Raw genomic sequence first — 20797 nt, 5'->3', positions numbered from 1 at the left:
TCATCGAGACGCTGCAGAGCTCCTCACCCCCAACAATGGAGTTTAGAGACTCATGCCGTCAAAGTGTATAAAATTCAGATCTGATTAAGTCTCTAAAAGTTGTTTAAATAGTAAACTAATAACCTAGGTTTACAGAAAATGAGTAAACTATGATAGATAGTGCAGAAATCTATTTCTGGGGCCCACTTGGTGTGTGCTGGGGCTGAGACTAAAGCTATCCACGAGTTGAGGCCTTTCTTGGAGTTGAACTCCAAGTTATAACGTGTTTTGGGCGTTCAACTCCGGATCATGACGTTTTTCTGGCGTTTAACTCCAGACAGCAGCATGTACTTGGCGTTCAACGCCAAGTTACGTCATCTATCTTCGCGCAAAGTATAAACTATTATATATTGCTGGAAAGCCCTGGATGTCTACTTTCCAACGCCGTTGAGAGCGCGCCAATTGGACTCCTGTAGCTCCAAAAAATCCATTCCGAGTGCAGGGAGGTCAGGATCCAACAGCATCAGCAGTCCTTTTTCAGCCTAACTCAGATTTTTGCTCAGCTCCCTCAATTTCAGCCAGAAAATACCTGAAATCATAGAAAAACACACAAACTCATAGTAAAATCGAAAAATATGATTTTTGCCTAAAAACTAATAATATTTAACTAAAAACTAATTAAAACATGCTAAAATCTACATGAAATTACCCCCAAAAAGCGTATAAAATATCCGCTCATCAGTAGTGACGGCCAAAAATGCCGCGCCGAGGTCACGATCGGCGCACAAAAAAGATGCTAAGGTCTTGGCAGTCTCCTCCTCGGTGCGAAACTTTAAGAAGCCCCCCTCCATTTCTTTCGGCCCGGAAGACCAATGGTTCGACGACGCCCCAGAAAACCCACCCATGGTCATCACGGCCAGAGTGGGAACCGGCCTCGTCAGACGAATCCTTGTCGACACGGGGGCTGACTCAAACATCATGTTCCGCAACGTATTTGACGCACTGGGACTAAGGGACGCCGACCTGACGACTCACCAGCACGGGGTCGTTGGATTGGACGACCACTTCATCAAACCTGATGGAATAATATCCCTGCCGATCTCAGTGGGACAGACTCAAGGCCGAAGATCGGCGATGGCCGAGTTCGTGATCCTCCGAGATTCCACCGCCTACAATATCATCTTGGGAAGGAAGACGATTAACGATGTTGAAGCGATAATCAACACGAAGCTGCTAGTCATGAAGTTCGTTACCGATGACGGATCTATAGGGTCCATAAGAGGAGACCTTGAGACGGCAGTTGCTTGCCACAATGCCAGCCTCTCCCTAAGGAAGAAATCCAAAGAGGCGTCCGGCGTGTTCCTAGCTGACCTGGACGCCAGAGTAGACGACAAACCCAGACCGGAACCAGAAGGGGACCTGGAAAAATTCAGGATCGGTGACACGGAGGAAAAGTTCATGTTCATCAACAAGAATCTCCCGCATGAGTTGAAGGAGCCATTGGTCGAAATGATAAGGGCCAATAGGGATTTGTTTGCCCGGACACCGGCCGACATGCCGGGCATAAACCCCAAAATTATGTCACACCACCTTGCCGTCAAGTCGGAAGCACGCCCGGTAGCCCAACGAAGGAGAAAGATGTCGCGGGAGAGGGCGGAGGAGGTGGCCAGGTAGACGGCCAGCCTCCTAGAAGCAGGCTTCATACGAGAAGTAGACTACTCGACATGGCTCTCGAATGTAGTTCTAGTAAAAAAGCACAACGGCAAATGGAGAATGTGCGTAGACTACTCTGACCTTAACAAGGCATGCCCTAAGGACTATTTCCCCCTCCCTAACATAGACGCGCTCGTCGATGCTGCGGCGGGCTACCGTTATCTGAGCTTCATGGATGCCTACTCCGGCTACAACTAGATACCGATGCACCGTCCAGACGAAGATAAGACGGCATTCATAACGCCGGGGGAACCTTCTGTTATAAGGTAATGCCATTCGGCCTAAAAAATGCAGGGGCAACATATCAAAGGCTGATGAACAGGATATTCCACGACCTCATAGGCAAGACAGTGGAAGTCTATGTGGACGACATCCTCGCGAAAACAACGCGACCCGACGACCTCCTGAATGACCTGGCAAGCGTATTCGCGTCTCTCCGACGACACGGCATGAGGTTGAATCCCCTCAAATGTGCCTTCGCCATGGAGGCTGGAAAGTTCCTAGGATTCATGATAACTCAGAGAGGGGTAGAAGCCAACCCAGAGAAATGCCAAGCGATACTCCAGATGAAGAGCCCAGGTTGTATCAAGGACATCCAAAGGTTGGCAGGGCAGCTGACCTCGTTATCCCGGTTTCTCGGGGCGTCGGCAACAAAGGCCCTGCCGTTCTTTAACCTCATGAGGAAAGGGATAGCGTTCGAATGGACACCCGCATGCGAGGAAGCCTTTAGGCACTTCAAGGAAATCCTGGCGGCACCCCCTGTGCTCGGGAAGCCAAAGGACGGGGAGCTGTTATACCTATACCTCGCCATAACAGGAGAAGCCCTGGCCGCAGTCCTAGTGCGAGAAGAAGGGAGGGCTCAACAACCAGTCTACTTCATGAGCAGAGCCCTACAAGGGGCAGAATTAAGGTACATCAAACTGGAAAAGCTAGCTCTAGCACTCTTGACCTCCTCACGGAGGTTAAAGCAATACTTCCAAGGTCACCAGGTTGTCGTAAGAACGGACCAGGGAATCCGACAAGTACTTCAAAAACCCGATCTGGCGGGAAGGATGATGACTTGGTCCATTGAAGTTTCCCAATACGACATAGGATACGAACCCCGACAAGCCATCAAGGCGCAGGCCATGGCAGATTTTTTAGTAGAAGTAACGGGAGACCCAACCGAAGAAACAAGCACACGATGGAAGCTCCACGTGGACAGAGCCTCCAACCAGACATCCGGGGGCGCCGGGATCATCCTGGAAAGCCCGGTTGGAGTCGTAAACGAGCAGTCGATCAGGTTCGAATTCCCCGTTTCGAACAACCAGGCAGAATACGAAGCCCTCATAGGGGGCTTAACCCTAGCAGCGGAAGTCGGAGCAACAAGGCTGGAAATATGCAGCGATTCGCAGGTCGTCACCTCCCAGGTAAACGGGAGCTATCAAGCCAAAGACTCATTATTACAAAAGTACTTGGAAAAAGTCAAGAACTTAAGCCAAAAGTTTGAGGAGGTCACGGTCCACCACGTGCCCAGAGAGAGGAACACACGGGCAGATCTCCTATCAAAATTGGCCAGCACAAAACCGGGAGAAGGCAACCGGTCTCTCATCCAAGGCATGACGAGGGAGCCGGCGGTCACCCTGCATCTGTCAAGGCTGGGCTCTTCATGGCTAGACCCCATCACCAGCTTCCTAGAAAGTTGGAAAGTCCCTGACGATGAAAAGGATGCTGCGAAACTGAGAAGGGAAGCAGCCAAATACGCGGTCATTCAAGGACAGCTATTCAAGAAAGGGCTCAACCAGCCCCTACTAAAGTGCTTACACCCCGACCAGACGGACTACGTCCTCAGGGAAGTCCATGAAGGCTGCTGCGGACACCACATAGGAGGCAAAGCCTTAGCAAGAAAGTTAATCCAAGCTGGATACTATTGGCCGTCAATGATGGCAGACTCTAAAGAATTCGTCAGAAAATGTGTCAAGTGTCAAGAGAACGCCAATTTCCACAGGGCACCGGCCTCCGAGTTAAGCCTGTTAACGTCCTCCCGACCATTCTCGCAGTGGGGAGTCGATCTCTTGGGGCCCTTTCCAGTCGGTCCAGGACAAGTCAAGTACCTCATAGTCGCTATTGATTACTACACCAAATGGATAGAAGCCGAGCCGCTGGCCAGCATATCCTCATCCAATTGCAAGAAATTCATGTGGAGGCAAGTGATAACGCGATTCGGGATTCCAGAAGTTGTTATCTCGGACAATGGCACGCAGTTTACCGACAAGAAGTTCACGGAATTCCTCACCAGCCTGGTATAAGACAGAAGTTCTCTTCGGTAGAGCACCCCCAGACAAACGGACAGGTGGAATCCGCGAACAAGATTATCCTGTTAGGGCTGAAGAAGCGATTGGATAATAAAAAAAGTGCTTGGGCCGACGAACTAGCCTCAGTCCTCTGGTCTTACCGAACAACCGAACAGTTTTCCACTAAGGAGACTCCCTTCCGACTGACATACGGGTTAGACGCGGTAATACCCGTGGAGATCGAGGAACTGAGCCCCCGTCTACTTTTGAAAGGAGTGGAGGAAGCTGTGGAGAAGGACCTAATAGATGAAGCAAGAGAAATGGCCCATTTGACGGAAACAGCGCTGAAACAAAGAATGGCCCTGCGCTACAACACCAAAGTGCTCAAAAGGGAGTTCGAACTGAACGATCTCGTCCTAAGGCGTAACGACATCGGCTTACCGACCCCTGGAGTAGGCAAGCTGGCGGCAAACTGGGAAGGCCCCTATAGAATTAAAAAAGTGATGGCAAAGGTGCTTTCAAGTTAGAAAGGCTCAATGGCAAGGAAGTCCCAAGAACATAGAACGCGGACAACCTGAGAAGATTATACTCCTAGCGCATGAGGCGACATACCGACCAATCGAGCTAAGTATTAATTCGCAGATTTGTACTTTTCGTTATGTCCTATGGGACTTTTATGCAATTACCGAATAAGATATACTTGTGCAAATTTTCTCTCTTTTGTTTTGTTCGCCTTTTCTGGACAACCCACTACGCAAGCGAATTCATCACAACCCGACAATGATGCGCGGCCCCGGGACTGATCACCCCGGGAGCCCCTCAACTACCACAATAGCAAAATGGCTACACTAAAAGGCCACGACCCGGGCCAGCCGGAATATCATCAGCACGGCAAAACGAACAACAGCCACAAGTCAATAACGGTTAATATAAACGATAACACGACCAGGCAAATAAGAAAGTATTAACTACAATAGAACGCACAAGCAACCCAAAGAGTCAATTGTTCACCAAAGCCAAAACAAAACGGCTGAACCAAAAGTTTTATAACAGAAAAAGAGAGTTCACTTCTTGGGTACGTCAACGATTTTGCCATCCTTGATCACCTTGAAGACACCAATCGCCGACGTGTCAAAGTCAAGAGCAACAACTTTGACCTGAGCTTTAAGGGCCTCCTCGGTTGCCAGGATCGCACCTTTCCCCTGCTTGATGACATCTTTATACTTTGTTTTCAACGCTGCCAGTTCAGCCTCCACAGCTTGCTTCTCCTTCTCCATCTCGGCCACCCGTTTTTGTGCCGCGCCGACCTGACTCTCTAAAGTCATTTCGCGCTCGACAAGACGTGAAACCGTGGCGTCTGACTCTTCCAACTTCTTCTCAGCCTTAGTGGTCTTCTTCTCGGCAGCAGTAGCTTTCTTCTCGGCGACGTCAAGCTTCTCTGTAGATTGGGTCAACTGCTCCCGGAGAGTTTCAACTTCACTTTTAAGCTCATTATTAGCCTTCCCAGTAGATTCCAACCTCTTACGAAGGGATTCCATCCCGGACAATTCGAACTTGGCTTTCCGAGCTATCACTGCGCCACGCAAGAGGGTACGATACATCCACCTCGCCTGCCCGGCAAGGGAGGACTCATGAAAATGCTCTTCAGTACCAGGAATCAGCTGAGAATCTATAAAGTTCCCGGCATCGAAATTCCTCTCCATGACAGTAAGAACCCCCTCAGGACTGGACGACGCCTTCCTCTTCCTTTTGAGGCTAGGGACCTCCTCCACCTCGTCATCGGCATCAGGGTTAGACGTCGAACCCCCAGTGCCGATCACCACGCGGAAGGGGGAAACGTGAACCGCCTTGTCACCTTCAATCGAGGCACCCTGAGCCAAGGTGCCGGTCTCGTCGACCACAGCCCCTTGCTCGGAAGCGGCCTTGTCCTCCGGGGGAGCAGCAGATTTCTCAGCAGCAGATTTCTCATTACCTCCCTCGTCGTCACTCGCACACAGGAAGTTTTGGAACAAGTTAGGGAGACCCGTTACCTCGGCAGACATTCCCACTGTAAAAAGAAAAAGAAGTCGGTTAGTCATAATGAGTTATTAAGAAAAGTAAGAAGCTAAGAGACAAATTAAGCAAAGATTCCTCACAGATATAGTTCCGACCGGCCTCCCGGTCACCTATGAGGAGGTGAGGATTCCCATGATTCCTCTCAAAGACTGCCAGCAACACATCGGCAATCCTCCTGTCCACCGCAGACATGCCCTTATAGGACACTTTAACAAAGGCGTTGGACCCTGCCTCGAAGCTCCAATAGGTCGGGATGAGGCGTGCCCCCTCTAATGACAACCAAAAGGGATGACGACCTTTGACCGGGCGGACCTTGAAATATTTATCCTTAAATCCATGGTAGGAGTCCTCAAACAGACCAAAAATCCTCCGACCTTGGGCAGACCGGAAGGACATGAATCCCTTCTTATGTTTCCCTTCCTTCAAAGGGTTTGTAAGATTGAAAAAGAAAAGAAAAACATCTACAGACACCGGCAGCTCGAGATATTCACAAACCATCTCGAAACAGCGGATTGAAGCCCAGCTGTTCGGATGCAACTGCGACGGCGCCACGGAAATCCGACCTAGAAGCGCCATTTGGAAGGCGAAAAACGGAATACAGACTCCCACTTGAGTAAACATGGATTTGTAGAACCAAATCCAGTCGGCAACTCGGGGGGCGTGGAAATTGAGCTCGTACAAGCGCTCATGAGGAGCCGGAACGAAGACGTCATAATTAGCCTCCTCGTCTGTCCCTCCGCATAAGTACTCATTCTGACGGAACTCGGTGAGCTCCTCCTCGCCCATTTGGTTGGGAGAGTCCTTTACATCGGAAACAACCCAGGCGTAGGGGTCGTACGCCGCGGGAGAAGGGGAAGCCTGGGAGGAGGTGCGAGCCATACCTACATGGGGGGACCATCCAGTCAGTCTAAGAGGTCGGGTGCTCGGAACGAATACAGAAGCTACCCCCACACTACTCCCTAAGGCTAAACACGATTAAAAACATAAAGGGTCCAAACAAAACCTGCCCTAGAATGGTACCCCTCCCCTAACACGTCTAACCAGCATCGAAAGGCCACATAACAACAAAAACCAAGCAAGTACAAGCAACAAGCATGCAAGAACGAAGCAAAAAAGAGAAGGATTCAAGAACCACCTGAATTGGTTGTGAGAGCAAAGAAGGATGAAGGGAGGATGCACAAGGGCACTGCAACGATGCTCTGAAACTTTGGGGAGAGGATAGCAAGAAGATAGAAGAAACAGGAGTATGCAGAAAGTATAAAAGAGAAAGAAACGAAACTGATTGTTTAAAACTGCCTCCCAAGAAGCGCGAAAAACCTGGGGGCATAATAGTCTTTGCAAACAGGGTTTTTTACCCCATTATGAGCATTCAATGCTCAGCGCGAGGAACGAGGCGACGAAACGGTTGTTTGGGCAACCAAGGGACACGCGCATAGGGGCATGTCCCTCCTACGAGCGGCCGACCTGACGAGGATGAACGAAACATGAAATAACACGCCATTGATAGCTCCCACGACTACCACTGGTGCGTGGGGGTACTGTTACGGCCTGGCCTAGGCCACTTGCGGGTCAACCCGACCCATTGATGACCCGACCCGAGCGGTCGGGCACATGCAGCTCACTATGCGACCCGGACACGCGTCCCTGACAGCTCTCCACTGCAGCTGTGAGGAAGCTTCGAGGAAGGTGGGCCTGTCCTTGTAGGGCCCACCTCTGACACGGTATAAATAGGGAAGGACCTGCCCTTCCCCGGAGGTACGTCACTTTTTCCACCTATCATATTCCCCACCTGCACACTAGCTGACTTGAGCGTCGGAGTGTCTTTGCAGGTGGCACCCCCTCTTTCCTTTCACAGCGAGAGCTCGGCTACTTGGCAGATCCAAACCCAGCACGACCGTGGTTGAAACATTATCACCCCCTCAAATAACCACCAGACCTGTCCGGCAACCGATAACAATGTATTTTTTTAAAAAAGCAAGTATAACTATTATTATATATTTATTTATTAGTACAAAATAAAATAATTACATAATTTTTTAATAAAAAATTTTAGCTAGGTTATTTTCTCAATGATAATTTAATTAAAGTATTTTATTCTAACAATAGTGGAACCAATTTGGAGTTTGAATTGTGCAATAATCAATTCACTAGCAGCAACTTACCATACAAAATATCAATCCTAAAAGTTAATAAATTTCTCTCCAAAAATTAAATTCTATACGATTCTTTTCGTGTGTTTTCTCCCTTTTATTTATGTATGTTATCTGTTATATTCGTCAATTTACCTTTAATTTTTATTGATTAAGCATTTTTTATAATTTTAATTTTATAAATTTATATTTATTTAAATAAAAACTTAAATTGAACTTAAAAGTTCAATTCATATCTTACTTATTTAGTAAATCTAAATATATAGTTTTAAATTTGAAATTAAATCAATTCTATTTTTAGTGACCAAATAAAATATAAATGTATCAGTCTAGTTATACATCCAAGTCTTTTTGACGTTCAACCAAGGTCAAAATTTAACAAAAATCACTTTCATTACACTAGCGTGTACATACGCACTTCACTAACGCAAACATATCATTCTTCGTCTTCGCGCTCCTTCTTCTTCTTCGTGTTATTCCTCCTTCTTCTTCGCCTTCTTCCTTCTTCTTCTTCTTCGCGTTCCTCCTTCTTCTTCGTCGCGTTCCTTCTTCTTGCTCGCATGTTTCCTCTCAATCATTGTTCTTTTATTGATGCTGTTGTTGTTGCGTTTTTTCTTCTCCTCCTTAGTTTAATTGAGGTTCATATGGATTCAGAAATGAAGTCAATTGGTTTTTGTTGATGATTGAGTCTTTTTGACTGCTTATTCAAAACTGAACTAATTTCGATTTATTTGTGTATTAATTGAAATTCACCTAATGCAAAGTATTAACCAAATTTTTTATTCTTTAAGTAATTTCGGTTCATTTCTTAGTTCAATTGAGGTTCATTTGGATCTAGAAATAGATTGGATGTGTTTTTGTTGATGATTTAGACTTTTTTACTACTTGTTCAAAACTGAACTAGTTTCGGTTCATTTGTGTGTTAATTGAGGTTCACTTGATGCTGCTTTTAAGTATTGACCAATTTTTTTATTCCTTGAGTAATTTTGATTTATTTCTTAATTTATTTGAGGTTCGTTTGGATTCAGAAATGAATTCGATGTGTTTTTGTTGATGATTGAGTCTTTTTGTCACTGAACTAATTGAATGGAATGAAGTGGAATCTAATGCAATTGAATAAAGTGATAATTAATAATTTCATTCTTCTTTGCTAAAAAATTTAGCCAATACTTATCAGTAGCATCAAGTGGACCTCAATTAATACAAAAACAAACAGAAATTGGTTCATTTTTGAACAATTAATAAAAAAGACTCAATCACCAACAAAACACACATCGAATTTTTTTCTGGATTCAAATGAACCTCAATTAAACTAAGAAATGAACCGAAATTACTTAAGGAATAAAAAATCAGGTCAGTACTTATCAGTAGCATCAAATGAACTTCAATTAACACATAAATGAATCGAAATAAACTAAAAAGTGAACCGAAATTATTTAATGATAGCACAAAAAAAAATCAGAACTAATAATAATATTAGCAAAATGTTTGTGTTGTTGGTGATGACGATAACGAAAGAGGAGAAGACAGAAGAATATGCGTGCGCGAATTTGAAAGAAAGAGGAGGAGGAGGAGGAGGAGGAGGAAATGGAGAAGGAGAAGGAGAAGGAAACAAAGAAGAAGTCGCGTGATTTAAAAAGTAGTTATAACAACTTGGTTAGACTTAGTTAAGTATTTTGTTTAGATCTAGTGATTTATTATAAATGTATCATGAATAAGTTATTATTTATTCTAATTGAGGAATGTTATAGGATCATCAGAATTTATTATTTTTAGTCATTAATTAGTCATCAATATTTAAAAGTATAGACTAAAAGATATTTAAATTATTAAACTAAAAAAATTAGATTAATAACTAAAAATAATAGACAAAAATAATAAATCCTGCTCTAACAAAGTAACAATTCTCATTTTGATTCTATGCGACGCTCCTCTATCCTCTTTTTAAGAATCTTAAACTAATCTCAATGAAAACAAAACAAAAAGTTTGTACTGTGGAGAAAAAAAAAGAAAGATTTTAAAAACAAAATAGAAATTCTTTAAATGTTACATAAAAATTCTACTAAAACAACACAAAAATTCTATAAAATTTGGGTTTAGGGTTTGTATTAAGAGATTTTAGTATATTTGTTAATTATCATTACTTGTTTGTTAATGAATTTTCTATTTAATGCATTGGACTTTAGTATTTTTGTAAGAGTTTAATTTAGGAGTTAGTAGTTGATAGCAACTCAAGACGATCCAAGATATATTCCCAAGCCAAATAACTAAACTATTCTATTTCTAAACTACACAATTCATCAAACATTTAATGTGCAATTATAAAACATAAACTTACAAATAACGAAAATTTAAAGCTAAGATTACCAAAGTTGCAATAAACATAAAACTAACGTCAAGAAATATAAACCAACAATATCCAAAGAAAATAAAGCATTCATAACATTAACTGAAATTTTGCTGAGTTATTGTGTCCGCGTATTGGACATATTTTGAACACGACACTCACCGCCATTTGTTCGACACACGTGTCTACTGTTTCCAACCATGTCTCAATAAAAAATAAAAAATTCTTTTTTGGACACGCTTGGACACACTTAAATACCATCACGTGTCAACGTGTCCAGTCTTATTCTTAACATATATTCTTGAAATAAATTTAGATATAGTATATATTATTATTTATTAAAACAAAAAATATTTTAAATACTTGATTATATTAAAATAAGACATTAAAATTAATTAAAAAATAATTTATATTTTAATATCAATAAAATATCAAAATATCATTAGGATTTTATCTAAAAAATACTTTATATTTTATATGTATGCATGTCCCATGTCTTATAAGATTTTAAAATTCACGTGTTAGCGTGTCCTGTGTCGTATCGTGTCCAGTGGCCGTGCATCAAATATCTATTAATAGAAATCACTCCCTCAAAGCATCAGAATAAGTTTCCATCAGTGTCTCCTGTAAACTCAGCTTACTCTATCCAGTCTGATGCAGTTGAAAATGAATCATATCAAAACTCCCCAAAGGTCCCTAGCAGACAAGTATTATTTTATCATTTTATTTTTAGATTTTGATTATATTTTGTTATATTTTTTTCTATCCTCTTCTGTACTCTGGATATTTCTATTTATTTGGGTTTGATGCTTGTAGTTAGCAGCCTTTATTCTAAAACATATAGATTTTAACTAATTGGATCCAAGACTAAAATAACACACCTTTATGGATTTGTACCCACCATCACATTATTAGAAATTTTTCATTTGGTATATCAATCCTCTCATTACTAACACTTCACATATGTCAATATAAATTTTCTTAAAAGATGTTTTGAGTTCTTAATTTATTAGCTGGAATAAAAAGGATTTGTCTTTAAAAATTCTGTAAGAGATAATTTTGGATTAATGAAGATCATCAAGTAATGCAAAAAATAATTCAGTAAGAGAATTTTTTGCTGAAATGTAAACATGAGTCATGGTGTTGTGCATGTCTTTGGTTTAAGGGAGGCTTACCCTTCAAAAGCAGTGCGAACTGAGTTACTTCGAGCATACTTTCGAGTACTGATAAGTGGTAACTAAGAGTTTTGTCCCTCTTTTTTGCTTCTATAAGAAAAAATTAAAGAGAAAAAAAAAAAACAAAAAAGGCTCTATTTTGTGCGTACTTTTAGGTAAAATGTTTTTGTTAAAGTTGTTCATCTGGGATTGTTTCTGATATTACATCATTAATGCTATTAACTATGTTTATATTATATGGATTAATTCTGTGGATTACAAATTTTTTGAGTGCCAAATTTTTTTTTTCAATAGAGATTTGAGAAATTACATGTGTATTTATAAACTACTCTATGAACTCAATAAACAATTTGATTTGAGTTTCAAAATGATATTTTTTAAAATTACATGGCATAGAGAAAGAAAGGATAAAAACATTTGGATGTTATATATATTTTGTTTTTAATATGCCCCATCATCACAATTAGCAATTTTTAATTGATTAGTTGGTTTTAATTAACTTGATCCTACACTAAAATATATTTATGCTCTGCTCTTTATTATGAAGTTCGAATATATCTTTTGTTTTGCGTTAACAAACTAAGACTAAATTCTAATTTATTTTGTGTTTTTCTCTAATAAAAAAATATGTTTAAATTTATATTTCAGTAATAAAATTCAATGGAGAGTTTGGTTCAATGCATATTCATTAAGTATTTTCCCAGACGAATGGCAGAAAAATGTGTTACATGCATATCATTTGGACTTACTTTCAAGTGTTAACACCAACAAAATGGGAGAGATTAGAAAATGTTTGCATATATTTTTTTTTCCAAAAATAAAATAAATTGAGCCCTTATATTGAATTCAACCACTACGAGGTCGTGAATATTATATGCATCACTTTTGTATATGCTTTTCCTTTTAATATTTAAAGTGATAATCTATTATGGTGCTTGGTAATTTTGCAGGAAGTTTTCATATTTTTGTAATTAGAGGACTTGCGAGAGATAGTGAAATCCAAGACGGTAGTGTTTTGGAAGCTGAAGTTGAGCTATTTAAGAAGTTTTTAGAGACAAGTGAGTGATTTGTATATTTATCCAAAAGTTTTATTTGTTTTGGACATTAATTTTATATGTTATTTTGAACTTTGCATTTGGCCTTTATGTTTTAAGTTTTTTATCTTGATCATTGGTTAAGGAATCTATTTTGTTTTTATATGTATTTATTATTTGTTACCATTTTGGATTTTTATGTTCTCCTCCATTATGGGGATGGCAATATTCAAAGTGTTAGGAATGCTATAGTTTTAATATTAATTCTTTTATGATGTTCTTAGTATGCTTTTGATAACTTCTGCTAAGCCAACTTGATAAAGAATGTGAATTCCTAGACACAGAAGAGGATAATAAATGACAATCTTCTAATTGGTCTTCAAAAGATGAGTTGTGTTTCGGTATGGGATTTATTTTTTCTTTCATATGAATTTGTTAGATCATTGTGAAATATTTTTATTTCTTTTCATATGGTGAATCCCACCCCATTGGATATTTTGCATTCCAATAAGTTTTCACAAATGGTAGTTAATTTGTTTAAAATCCTAGAAAGATTCTTCTTCTTCAGTTTGCTGAGCATTTCTTTCTATATGCATCTGTTACTAATGGGAGAATAACAGGTTGGTTTGACAAGGCTTTCTTTTTTTACCTCTCTTTTTAAAGAATATAATCTGTTGTCATGTTTTATGCTTGATTATATTTCTTGCATTCTGTTATTTTATTATATTTAATAGATTAGTAATTACAATTAGTGTCAAGGTGTTTATTTTACTTAGTTGTTGGGCCTTAGGCTGTTTAATTTGATGCGTGAGTTGTCTTAATTTACGTTAAAAATTGCCGTTCATGATATTCACGTTTATCTTTGTTATCTTTCTGATTTTTGTTCTTTGATAGCAAATCTCAACGTTGTTATTATAAACAGAATTGTTTGAATATCAAGCAAAAGACATTGGTTAATATAGCTGTTGATAGTGGATGTTACATATATTAAAGTCCAAGCTTAAATATTCTCATGGATTATCCCAACTTTAAAAAGATGACTTCATTGCAATTTCATGATTGGCCTAAGGTACCTTCATTTGTATGTACCGTATGCAATGTCTTTGGAGGTTTTGGTAGGTGTGTATGTCTATAGTTTGGATCTTTCAATATTTTTTATGTTTTTTGTAAATCTGTATATAACATAAAAAAAAGAAAAGACAGTGAGAAAAGAAAAAACAATATAATACTTGAATTTTAAAAAGGGAAGACAATGAGAAAAGGAAAAATAAGATAACACTTGAATTTTATCTTCTTTCTGAAACAATGCTACCTTTGTTGTGGCATATACTAGACAAATGTAAGTTGATGTAACGTTCATAGTTGATAATATTTGTGTGAATAAAAGAATTTTGGTGTTGAACAACAAAATGTTCAGATATTTTGGAGAAAAAAGAGATTGACCCAAGCTGCTGATGCAAAAGTACATAGTAAGTGTTAAATATAACACTTTTTGTATATTTTTTATTTTTAGTCTAGAAGTTTTTGACATAAAGTTATGGAAGATAAAAAAAATTATTCATGACTAAATTGTATGATTGATGGTGTAATCTTTTAAGAATAAATTATTAGTTTATCTGATTTTTTTTGGATTTGTTCATGATGTGTTTGAACAAATTATTTTTTGTTAGCAGTTTAAACATGTGATGCTTTGATGAGATGGTTTTATGTGTGATTTTAGGATTTGGTTTGAGATAAACTCAAATATTAACTATTCGGATTCTATTTGGAAAAGGCAGTTTTGATAGTGTTGAACAGAAAGCTTAGCATTTATCTCAACCTTGCTAAGATCCAAGATGTTGGCAAGAAGGCGAAGTTGTCTCTTATTTGGTTAACTGCTGGGTATTGTTCATTTGAAATTTTAAACATTTATCAAAGGAAGTCTCTTAAAATTTAGGAAAAAAGAGTCAATATAATATTGCTGGTGGATCAAATAAGCTAAATTCTTTTCTGAAAATTACACTTTGATAAGTAAGATTGGATAATGTATGAGGACATATACGAAACAAATAAAGGAAAGTGACCCAAAAATTTGATTCATGTGAATTTCTTTCTAACGAATGATTGGTATAATTTATGCACAACAAATTTGCATTGTGCCTTGGTAATTGGTATCTTATTGTATTTGTATTGCGCCTTGGTCCATTTTTAAGGTTTAGAGGGACTAGCATCTTCATTTTGTGACAACTAATTTGTATGTCTTTGGGTGTAAATTTTGTTGGCTGATCTATGATAAAAAAAAATTATCATTCAATAAATCTGAAAAGTATATACATCATTATTTAAAAGCGTTGATAATATCTAGATAAGATTTTTTATTTAATTGAATTGAATTTTTATGAACATGGAATTGTTTATTTTTTGTTTATAGCTTAAACATGTGACGAGTTGATGAAATAATTTCACTATAATACTATTTAGCTCAAACAAAATTTGCTTATGAATGCATCAAACACTTATCGTATAATGTGCTAAAGTATAAAAGTTAAATGAGTATGAATAGTGACAATTTTATCCCCCATATCTATGACATTGTCAACAAGCATCAATTTATAAACTTTATAATAGACTTTCGCTTTTAAGTTTTTTGCTTCTTACTTTTTACAACTAAAACACATTCAAATAAGATAACTTTTTTATTTTTATTGAAATATATAGACTTCTTTCAAGTACTACTTATATCAAAAAATAAAATTTACACAAATACTTCTATTTAAATATTAAGACATGTTCAATTTATTATTCGTTGGCAAATCATTGTGGTTAACATTTTGTATTATAGTTTTTGTTTTTTCTACGTTTAAATTGAACTTTATAGAGTGTGATAAATAATAGGTAGAGCAATAAGATAAATTAGGATTATCAAAGCTAAATGCAATTTTTTATAATTTTTTAACTGAATTAAACATCAATAATATAACAAAGATTAACCACTAAATACGCATATATATTAAGTAAATTAACTCTTTTAATAAAAAAATAAATTTAAATATAACAAAGTAGATTAATTAACGCGTGAACCATATGCGTGATAAATTTTGATAATTTCTATTGTAATTTCTACTCATTTTTTTCAATAGAGTACGTGTGTTAGTCTTAAATTTCTACATGTGATAAATTTTGATAATTTCTATTCATAACTTCTACTCATATTGACATGACCAAATTGTTAGTCTCAATGGTTATTAATTTTTTACTAATAGAAAATTAGACCCTTTTTTTAAATGTTCTTATGTAACAGTAAATTTATGCTTATAAACGTACAATCGGATTCCTACGCCTGAATATAGTTTTAGCAGTATTTATCAACTATTATTTAAGAAGTTAACATAAATATTGTATATATTAATGGAGTAATATTTGGCTACGCGCAGGTTTTACACTAGTTGAAATAAAACAAGAAAAGGAAAGCTATTTTGTCAAGTTGAATTAAAAAACAATAATTTTATTCATCACAAATGGGATTTTTTCTGGACAATGATTTCCAAGCATGATCTCATTCCTCTATACACAATTAAATTTAGTTTAGATGCCAAACCTGAATAACAGGATGCAGTCATAACAGCAAAGATGCATTTGACAATGAGGAGCATTCCATCCGCTTTCCACAGAAGTTCTATCTTCTAGAGAACTTTTCCCAACAGATCATCAATATTAGCATGCTGGATACATATAGTTGATATAGAAAGCACCTTTCTTTACTGATTGCAGAGAACAGGCCTTTTGATGATGGATGCTTATATTAGTACAAAAAATGTGATAAAAAAAATTAAACGTATTGTTCAGACATTGACATTGCAATTTTAATATGCACTCTGAACTAAGCCTGTAGTCTCTCTAATTACTCTTCAGATTCAATGCGTCATTCAAAGAAAGTGTACACCAAAAAACAAACCTCCTATCAAATTTTTATGAACCACAAATAAAAATTGAGACAGCTTGGTGCCTACCATTATAACTATTTAACGCTCAGTCATTTCTTTTACTTAGCGAGTTCGGCATGAGTGAGATTAAAAATGCTTTTATAGCTATGAAGTTGCAGAAAGAAAAAAGGAATGAAAGAAGGAAGTACTTAAATTCATTACCTTGCCAGAGTTAGTTTGATTTCTTCTCACTTCTCAGCACTAGGGACATGGATGAGCACAAGTAGTTCTTTTCAAAGCAGTGAATGACATGAAAACAAGTTCAATAGTTTAGTTTCTTCAGCCAAATAACGAATAATCTTGACAGGAATAACTATTTCTTGAAGTTGTGATCTTTGAGACAAGTTTCATAAAATTATGGCCAATGCAACAGATCCGCAGGTTCTTGAAGATTCAGATTGTTTTCATGTGGCTATTGCTGATAAGGGCAAAGGCAAGGAATAATTTCTCACATGGTGATTAAGATGTTCTTCTTTCTCTGTGTTCCATATGCTCTTATACACCTGAATAAAGTAAGGCAAGATTATATAGTTAATGCTTAGTCTTAACTCAGTTCACCTCAATTCTCACATTGCCCCAGAGTACATAATTTGATATGCTAACTGAAAAAGCTGAGTTAAAGCTTTAAGAACAAAGCTGTGTTTGTGTTATGAAACCAATATTTCATTTAAAACTCACAAACTATACAACACCGTATGAGTATATTAGAGATTATAGATATTCACAAAGAAAAGCATATTGGGATATTAATATTTAGTTTCCGCATAAACAAACACCAAAAAAAGAAGATAAAAACTTCAAGAATCTTGAGCTGATCGATTTGGAATAAAGATGATAAAAGTCAGACAAGCAACACATAACAGAATTCCATGAGCTCAAATCTGACTGACCCAATCCAAGATGATAAAACATTGAACCTTGTCAAACTAAATAAACCTTTGCACAAATCAAACAACACGATTTATTTCATGAAGCACATAACTTCTCGCCAACACATTAATAGACAAAATCTTAACATAGATTTGGAGAAGTAGTTTCAGTTCTATTTTTTCCCCGCATCTTTATTAACATAGATAATTGAAAACTACATTTATAACCAATTTATTAAAAACTTACATGCATAACTACTGGTAACATAATTAATATAGCACATGCTATATTACATATAATAATCTAAGTTGCAAGACAAAACCAGCGGCAAGAAATGCGTTATTTCATTTTCTTTGTTCTCTCAGAAAGTACCACTTCTAGTGTTTGATAAGCATAATTTGATTAATAGTATACTCCACCATTAGGATCACAATCTTGGTTTTGAAGCATTTCAACGACTTGGCTCATGGTAGGCCTCTCTTCTTTGTCCTCTTCTATGCAACCCAAAGCCACTCTAGCCAGAATTTCCATCTTATTGTCATCATAATTTGACCCTAATGCAGAATCCAAGATTTGCTCCACCCAAGATGCACATTCTCTCCTTTTCTCTCTCACCCATGTTACTAGCCTCCCATTGTATGGTTCTTCTCCATTAATTGCTTGAATATCTGCTGCCGGATTCTTTCCAGTTATCATCTCCAAGAGAACAATTCCATAGCTATAAACATCCACTTTGGAAGTAACTGCTAGGTTGAAAACCCACTCAGGCGCCATATACCCTCTGGTTCCTCTTATCATTGAGAAATTTGGATTGTTGGTGAGAACATCTCTGTTCAATAACTTGGACAATCCGAAATCTGCAACCTTGGGTTGATAATTTGAATCCAAGAGAATATTTTGAGGTTTTATATCACAGTGCAAAATCCATTCCAAGCATTCTTCATGTAAATATGCCAAACCTCTTGCTGTTCCGAGAGCGATGTTATACCTCTTGCTCCAATCAAGTGTATTGGATGAGAGGTTATCTGCCAAAGAACCATTTTCCATGTACTCGTACACCAATAGCCGATGCTTTCCCTCGGCGCAATAACCCCACATTTCAATCAAGTTCATGTGGTTGAGCCTTCCAATGATGCTCGCTTCAGCAAGGAATTCACCTTCTCCTTGCTTAGCATCATTGAGTTTCTTTACTGCAGCAATTCTTTGATCCAACAACAGAGCTTTGTATACAGTGCCTCCTGCACCCCTTCCAATCTCTTGGCTGAATCCTTTTGTCGCCTTTTTTAGCTCAGAATAGGTAAATTTTCTGAATCCCACCGCTGCAAGATGATGGCCATGTGGATCCATGCTAGAATTGTGCTGGCACTTGATTAAGAACAAAACAACAAAAATGCAAGTCATTTCAAGAACTCCAATTGCAGCGGCAAACCACAAAAGGAAGCTCACAAAATGGCTTACATGTTTTTTCAAATATTCTCTATGAATTTTCACAGAACAATCACTGTTTCTGATGACAGAGTCTTTATAACTGGTGGGAAATCTGTTCCCTTTGGGCACTTTCAAGTAGGTTATAGTTCTCGCAGCTCCTGGCAAATGTCCGTTGAGCAATTCTCTTTTTCTATAGCACTTGAAGACGCCCTTAACGTTGTCATATGAATACTGAAACCCTTTGCACCGAGAACTTTTCAAGCACCCGTTTTCACAATCAGTGTAGGTACAATTGGGTTCGAATTTGTAGTCATAGCCATAGAACTCAACTCGGTCCAATCCTAAGAAAGTAAAGTCACTTTCATTACACGTAGCAGAAAAAATGGATTCACACCCATAAGACCAATCACTTTGATTCTTTACTTTGTACCCAGGAACACATGAACATTTCCTTCCCTTTTTAGGATCAAATCTGCAAACACTATTTGCACCACAAATCCCATGAATGCTGCAACTGTTAGAAATGGCTTGCATTGAGACGTACCATTTTTGTGATAGATCTTGACTGTACACTCGAAGATTTCCATCATGATCGATTGTCAACCTTCTAGGCAGCATCACACCGTAATCAGATGTTCTTACACTATAATTATCTGACGAATCGAAATGTCCAAGAGGATTTAGCACCGCAATTCTGCTACTATTGTAAGTAAACCTTCCAGCTTCCCAAACTGTGAGCACAAGATCGGGCCAATAAGTGCTCGACACGTCAGGGCCATCGTAAAGAAGGGTAAGAACGTTTCTATTGTCAAAGGACAACTTATAGAAACCAGAGGAATGGTTACTCTCTGTTCTTGAAGAAACTAACTGTGTACTTCTGGTGAGATGTTGTCCGGGAAGAAGAGTGTCAGTTGGGAAATCAAAACTCTGCCACAGAATACGTCCTCCTTGCAACTCTCGTAGAACAAGATTGCCATCATCTCCGAGTCGTAATTCTGTTGGAAGATATGACTCCGTCTCAGAAGACCATATTTGGAACTGACCTGCATCTACCAAAGCAAGATTGCCGGTGTGCAAGAGAGAAAGCTTTGAGCGCTTTCCATTCACAGGTTGGTCACGATTTGCCATCCAAACAACAGTAGGAGTTGTAATGTTTTGGGAATCAGGCCTTGTAGTGAACCATATTGCAAAGGAGAAGGCATTATCACCAACTTCAAAGAAGCCCGCAGAGAACATGCCATTTTCTGAAACAATGATATCTTGTTCGGCTTTCTCCACTGAGAGAGAGGAGTAGCCTTTGTTCAGTGCATCTAAAGATGATGAGAATTGAAATGAAAAGTACAAGACTAGAAGAAATAACATTAAGGTTGAGGAAGCCATGTTCAAGCTATGCAAGCTATAGAGAAAGATTATGAAGGAATTGCTAGCATTGCTCTATAAAACTGCTGGTGGCTGACTGGCTGATTTGATGCATGCCTAAGATCATTAATTAATGCGTACCTAAGATGATGTCGGTATCATTATTTTTCTAAAATATATTATATAATAATTTATACTAAAATTCCCTTATCATCAATTATCAATTATAAATTACTAAAATACATTTTTGACTAAATTTATTAAAATGACTAAAATATCTGTTTTAATTTTTAAAAGATAACTTTTTTATTTATTTTTAAAAATACAAAGTTATCCTTTTAACTAATTTTTAAAGGACTATAATAACTTTTAAAATTAATTTTATTTAATTATATTATAAATAAGAAATTTAATTTTAAAATGATTAAATTACACTTTTACTTAATTCTAAA

General features: G+C 37.9%; 2 protein-coding genes across 2 annotated transcripts in view; both read right to left on the bottom strand.

The window, feature by feature from the left end:
• LOC107474711 (putative receptor protein kinase ZmPK1) overlaps positions 1 to 20366 on the bottom strand; it is a 36971-nt gene extending 16605 nt beyond the window's left edge. Inside the window, exon 1 of the mRNA XM_052257392.1 lies at positions 18518 to 20366. Within this exon, the coding sequence (XP_052113352.1) occupies positions 18518 to 20366 (1849 nt within the window). The remainder of the gene's footprint in view (positions 1 to 18517) is intronic.
• Positions 17779 to 18404, bottom strand: LOC127744819 (putative receptor protein kinase ZmPK1). The gene has a single exon (XM_052257393.1). The coding sequence runs from the start codon at positions 18354 to 18356 to the stop codon at positions 17961 to 17963; it is 396 nt and encodes a 131-aa protein (XP_052113353.1). The 5' UTR covers positions 18357 to 18404; the 3' UTR covers positions 17779 to 17960.
• Positions 20367 to 20797: the final 431 nt, after the last annotated feature.

This window comes from Arachis duranensis, chromosome 2, assembly GCF_000817695.3.
Source record: "Arachis duranensis cultivar V14167 chromosome 2, aradu.V14167.gnm2.J7QH, whole genome shotgun sequence".
Classification (NCBI taxonomy): Eukaryota; Viridiplantae; Streptophyta; class Magnoliopsida; order Fabales; family Fabaceae; genus Arachis; species Arachis duranensis.
Note: the sequence above shows the minus strand (reverse complement) of the source record. Positions and strands in the feature narration are given on the sequence as shown.